This window comes from Piliocolobus tephrosceles, chromosome 17 (genome assembly GCF_002776525.5).
Source record: "Piliocolobus tephrosceles isolate RC106 chromosome 17, ASM277652v3, whole genome shotgun sequence".
Lineage (NCBI taxonomy): Eukaryota > Metazoa > Chordata > Mammalia > Primates > Cercopithecidae > Piliocolobus > Piliocolobus tephrosceles.
Genome location: NC_045450.1, coordinates 9,858,396 through 9,864,894, shown reverse-complemented (window position 1 = coordinate 9,864,894; position 6,499 = coordinate 9,858,396). Strand labels below are relative to the sequence as shown.

General features: G+C 40.5%; 1 protein-coding gene across 4 annotated transcripts in view; it reads left to right on the top strand.

Annotated features, from left to right (window-relative positions):
* GRIN2A (glutamate ionotropic receptor NMDA type subunit 2A) overlaps positions 1 to 6,499 on the top strand; it is a 427,129-nt gene that overhangs the window by 332,904 nt on the left and 87,726 nt on the right. For all 4 annotated transcript variants that reach the window (XM_026446647.1, XM_026446648.1, XM_026446650.1 and 1 more), the window contains one exon: positions 5,207 to 5,412. In XM_026446647.1, the coding sequence (XP_026302432.1) occupies positions 5,207 to 5,412 (206 nt within the window). The remainder of the gene's footprint in view (positions 1 to 5,206; positions 5,413 to 6,499) is intronic.

Below are 6,499 nucleotides of genomic sequence, written 5' to 3'. Positions count from 1 at the left end.
GGAAATGGACTGAAACCTTACTCCTGGAAGCACTGCTGGAGGAAATGTGCAACCCTGGCTCACTCTTCAGAATAGCTTATGTGGGTCAGGAGTGCTGATCTAAAGTTACAGACTCAGCTGACTGTTGTGTTCACTTTTATGGAGGGGATTGGGAACAGGAAAAAGGTCTAGTTTAGAGAATAGCAAAAGAGTCACCATCAGTTCCAAGGGGGGAGCAGAGAAATTGTTGGCTGCCATCTTCAGAGTGCACAGGGTTCTTCCATTTTGGATATAACTTCTAAAAAAGGCACTTGGAGCATACATACTCCATGCCACTGTGAAATGGAGACAAGCAGAGACAATATGACAATTGAAACTGAGGTCTTCAGGATTTAACCCATTGGTTCTTAGTTTCTCCCTGAATACATCAGAGTGACTGGAGTCCCTTTTTAAATGGTGTTAGGATGATGATATTTGCTTTCTCTGGGGAAATTTAATACTCAGAGGCTATTCAGACAGCTGCTGTCAATGGCTCTAGGTCTGGGGGGCTGAAGTTGCAGTAAGAGCAAGGGAGAGAATACAGGTCCTTGATACTTCCATATTTTGCCTAGGGTACAGGATTCCAAAGCTGAGGCACATATGGACACATTAATCATTCTAACATTTTCTGACTCATACACATTTAAAAAATACAGGCTGTATGTTTATTCACTCCACCAAAAACTACCCATTAAATCCCTCCATGTGGCATGCCCTGAGTTAGAAGCTGTGGACATAGAAACCAATCATTATGCATATAAAATTCCTGCTAGGCTGGGAAATCATAGTCTCATAAGTAAAACATATACATAAACACATAGATTGTTGTAGATTATTGAGGTATAACATTGTAAAGCAAATGAGGTTTAGATATTTAAATCAAATTAAGTATTTATGAATAAATTATATGATGTGGGTTTCTTTGCTGTAATATGGAAGGAGTGAGTGGGAGTATAAATGAAACAAGATTGGTCTTGAGTACTAATTATTGAAGCTGGATATTGGGAATATGGAGGTTCGTTATATGATTCTACTCTTCTACACATTTAAACATTTCCATAATAAAAAAAAATTGGAGTAGGCAAAGAAGCGTCCACCTTCAGGCAGATTATATATGGACATATATCCATGGTAACTTCTATAAATCTTTTTCCATTCTGACCGTTGAATTAGATTGACTCTTAGTCCATTTGGGTTGCTATAACAGAATACCATAGACTGAGTGGCTTATAAACCACAGAAACTTGTTTCTCATGCTTTTGGAGACTGGGAAGTCTAAATCAAGGTGCCAGCAAATTTAGTGTCTGGTGAGAGCTGCGTCCTGGTTCATAGAGAGCAGTCGTCTTGTTGCATCCTCACATGGTGGAAAAGGCAATGGGTCTCTCTAGGGCCTTTCATAAAAGCACTAATACCATTCATGAGGGCTCCACCTTCATGACCTAATCACCTCCCAAAGACCCCCCCTCCTAACACCACCCCATTAGGGGTTAGGATTTCAACGTATGAATTTTGGAGGAACACAAACATTCAGTCTATAGCAAACCCTTACGGCAAATCCCAGTTTCTTAATAGAGCCTACAAGGCTTTGCATCTTCTGGTCTCCACCTATCTGAAGTGCTCTATCTTTCTCTGCTCCTCCACAATTCCTTCCCACAACTGCCATGGTCCAATTCATCCTGAATTTCCAATTTCAGCTTAAGTGTCACCTCCTCAGGGAAGATGTCTCTGATATCTTTTCTCCTATATGCTCTCTTAGACCCGTGTTTCATTTCTTCCTCCCAGTTTATATGAACATATGTTTTTGTGTAATCATTTGACTCATGTGTCTTCTCAATTAGCACAAAAATTTCATGCAAGCAAATATTTTATCACTTAAGTTACAGTATTCTCAGTGTCTAGCTCAGTGCTTGGAACCTAGTAACCACTCAACACATATTTATGGAATGAATGACTCTGCTAAACCTGTCTACAAACATTGGACTCAGTTATAGTCCCTTATAAATAGGAATATGGGCAGGGAAAGTGAAGAATGTCTGTTCTCCTTTATCCGGTATATACAATTTAGTAGTTGAGATTTTTGGTGTTTGCAGTGGGGTGCTGAGGGGCCTATCAGATCAGAGAAGAAGATAAGAGCTCTTAGGCTCTAAGGCAACGTTGACACAGCAGTTTCAGCTCCTGATGGAGTTCTCTCCACCTACCACTCACCTTCAACCTCCTTGGCTGACCCATGGATACTTTACTTGGATGTGTCAGGAATGGGGAGTAGAACTTGGAGAAGATTTAGGAAGTTATTGCACTCTTGGCGCTCATAAACCTTTTCACCTTTCCTTGAGTCAACGTTAGACTGAAACATTTGCCTGACTCCCATGGTGTGGGGGTTGTGATGTGGTCAATGACATCACCAAAGATTCTGCTAGTCTTTGCCTTAATTTACATTATCTTGGGACTTTAGGAAACATGTCTGCAAGGAAGGAAGAGTGTTGGAGCTATAATGTGATTCCTGCAGCTCAATTCACAGAAGCACTATGTACATAGTGAGAAAGCACCTTTGGGTTCAGAAAGAAGCCCCATGATATAACCCTGGTTCCACCACTTACTTGTTGTGTGAGTTTGTGCAAGTCACATAACCTCTCTGTATATGAAGTTGGAATAATAATGCTTACCATGTAGAATTTGTAGGAATTAAACTAAGTGGTGATATTGGCACATTTCCTGACTATACAGAAGTGCTAAAAAGTTATGTCATTAACATTATAATATTAAAATACTATGGTGGAGGTTTGTGCAAAGTTCTGTATTACTAGGGAAGCAGGAATGATTTTACAGATAAGGTGATAGTTCAGCTATATCTTAAATGCTAACGACAGCAGCAATAGTAAAATAATAGCCACCATGTGTGTTACATGCCATGTCAGGTTCTGTGCTCTATATTTTTGGTACTTTTTGGCTCATTCAAACCTTACTGCAGTCCTTAAGGTCATACCCTGTTGCTCTTTTCATTTTACAAATGGAGAAAGTAAAGCTCAGAGAGGTTGAATGACTTTCCCAAGGCTACTCAGCTAGTGGATGAAGCCAGGATTTACACCTAGTTCTGTTCGACTTCAAAAGCCATTCTCTTACCCGCTGAACTCTCCAACCTCTCTTGAAGGTTGTGTTTGAGACTTCCAAGGCAAATGGAAAGAAAAGGGATTGGTATAATATGTTCCAAAAGGGAAAACTTGTATATTTCTTTGTCTATTTGCATATTTTAGTATTTTTGGTTTGATCTATGTCGTACAACTGACTGACAGTTCCAAGAAGGCAAAAGCCATTCTGTTTTAGCCATCATTATTCCCAGGCAGGCACTGGGACATAGTAGGTCTTCAATAAATCTATGTCAAGTGAATGAAGAATTTGATGGGTTTAACATTCTCCCCAGCCTGTTGCATATCATAGCATGAATAAATGAACAATGTGTATGTGTTTAACCAAATTGCTGTACTTGCCATCCTATCTTAAAAAGAGATGTATCGGCCGGGCGCGGTGGCTCAAGCCTGTAATCCCAGCACTTTGGGAGGCCGAGACGGGCGGATCACGAGGTCAGGAGATCGAGACCATCCTGGCTAACATGGTGAAACCCCGTCTCTACTAAAAAATACGAAGAAAAAAAAAAAAAAAAAGAAACTAGCCGGGCGAGGTGGTGGGCGCCTGTAGTCCCAGCTACTCGGGAGGCTGAGGCAGGAGAATGGCGTAAACCCGGGAGGCGGAGCTTGCAGTGAGCTGAGATCCGGCCACTGTACTCCAGCCTGGGCGACAGAGCGAGACTCTGTCTCAAAAAAAAAAAAAAAAAAAAAAAAAAAAAAAAGAAATGTATCAGCAATGCTGGACAATTTTGTAAATAGCCACAGGAAATGCTTCTTCACAGCCAGCAAACATTTTCCAGCCCATATGATGAGGTAATCTTAGAGAGCACTGATTCTCTTCTCTCCTCCCACCCTGTCACCTCTCCTGGTGTCCGGCATGTTTGAATTCTCTTTAAGGGCTTGAGATTCATTTCTGGCGACACTTAAACGTTACAGGAGGAGAGGTGAGTGGGTCATGTCAACATAGACAAGCCTGGATTTGGCACTTAGCTTTTCAGACGAGGTGTTTTCCTCGAGGCTGGTATTACACATAAAGCGGTGACCTGTGGTGTCAAGCAATCGCGTGTGGGAGCAGGAGGAGAAGGGAGAAAGAGCAGCGCGGGGGCAGCTTCCTCCCGGCGTGTATGTGAATAGTGCCAATAAGCTGTCAAATAAAATTAAGGTTCAAAATATACAGCCTTCAATTTGATTGCACTAAGATGCCGACTGCTGCTCCGAGGGAATACAATCGATTCTATTTTGACAGGTCTTGATGTACGCTAAGCAGTAACAGTCTCCCCTCTCTGCAGGATTAATAAAAGTTCACCTTAATTTGCAACTTAAATAGAACCGTATCTGGGGTCAAAACGATGCTTTTAATTTCCCCACCTGCTCCATCTCTCCCGTGTGTTATTTCAGTTCCCCTCCTCCTCTTTTCACTCTCCAGCTTCATCTTCCTCTCCCTTTTTCTCTTTTCCTTCATCTTATACCTTTTTTATTTCTTTCTCCTTTTCACTTTCTTTTCTTTATTCTTAAAAACAATATGGCGTCCCTATGATGTGCCAAGCACTGTGCTTTTTTGCCTTTCATGCATTGCCTGATTGAATTCCCATGGCATCCTTAAGAAGTAGGGGGAGTCGTGTTCGTTATACAGATGAGAAAACAGAAGATCTTAGGATTAAGAGCTTGCCTAGAGTTGTACAGCTAGTAAGTGGTACAGTTGGAGAATCAAACCCAGACCTCTCCGATTCTAAAAGTCTGTGCTGTTTCCTTGCCATCCGTGGTCCTGAACTCTGGCAGAACGTTACAACCACCTGCGGGGCTCTAAAGGTATCAGTGCCTGGGTACCACCTCCCGAGATGCAGTTTGATTCCTGTGAGGATGAGTGGGGCTGGAATGGAGAACTGCCCCATATTCTGTTTTGTCTTTATGCCCGTTTGTCTTAGCACAGAAGTAGATGCATATGTTGAGGTATGTGGCAGAAAGACCCTTGAGACGGATGGATGTCTCCGGCAGGGAAAGGATTTGCCTCTCCAGAAATCAGCGGCGGAAGAAAGCACAGCTGTGTCTTTGTGTTTGTGCTGCAGGTGGGCAAGTGGGAGAACCAGACGCTGAGCCTGAGGCACGCCGTGTGGCCCAGGTACAAGTCCTTCTCCGACTGTGAGCCGGATGACAACCATCTCAGCATCGTCACCCTGGAGGAGGCCCCTTTCGTCATCGTGGAAGACATAGACCCCCTGACCGAGACGTGTGTGAGGAACACTGTGCCGTGTCGGAAGTTCGTCAAAATCAAGTGAGTGGCAGGGATGCTGTCGCCTGAATGTGCCCAACCCTTTGAAATAGCTTGGGTCATCGATAGTAACAATATCTGTACTTGAATCATAAAATGTCATAGAAAATACACTCCATTATAGTAGGTATAATACAATAATCAGTTTTAAAAAGACTTAGATAAATTCCTGGAGATGTGCCAAACTTGCATTCATTTAATTCCACCAGCAATATGAGGTGGGTAGTTTTGGCCGTTGTAAATATGATAAAACCAACTTATGGGAAGATTATGAAACATGTTCAAAGCCATCTAGCTAGGAAATGGAAGAGGTAGGACTCAAACAGTGGTCCAACCGACTCCACAGTCATGTTTTTAACCTTTATGTTGAATCGATCCTCCCCTTCAGTATTTCTAGTTTAATTTAATGTATTCATTTATTTATTTTTGAACAAACATATTCAAAAATAAATTTTTAATATAGAAAACATTTTTATGTATTAAAATAGAAAACATGTTTTTATATATTAAATATATGAAATTATATATTTTATATATTTAAAATATATAAAACATCATATATTTTTATGTATTAAAATATAAAACATATATTTTATGTATTAAAATATATAAAACATATTTTTATATATTTAAAATATAACTTTTTTTACTTCAAATATATGTAAAACATATTTTATACATTAAAAATATATTTTATACATTAAAAGATATAGTACATTGTATTTCTTATATATTAAAAATATATATGGCTGGACACAGTGATGCACATCTATGATCTCAGCACTTTGGGAGGCCTTGGGCAGATTACTTGAGGTCAGGAGTTGAAGCCAGCCTAGGCAACATGACTAAACCCTGACTAGCCAGGTATAGGTGGTAGGCACCTGTGATCCCAGCTACTCAGGAGGCTGAAGCATGAGAATCACTTGAATCTGGGAGGTGGAGGTGGTGATAAGTTGAGATCGAGCCACTACACTCCAGCCTAGGAGACAGAGCAAGACTCTGACTCAAAAATAAAGAAATGAAAATAGAAATATATAAAACATTATACATTTTTATATATTGAAATATATAAAACATATTTTTATATATT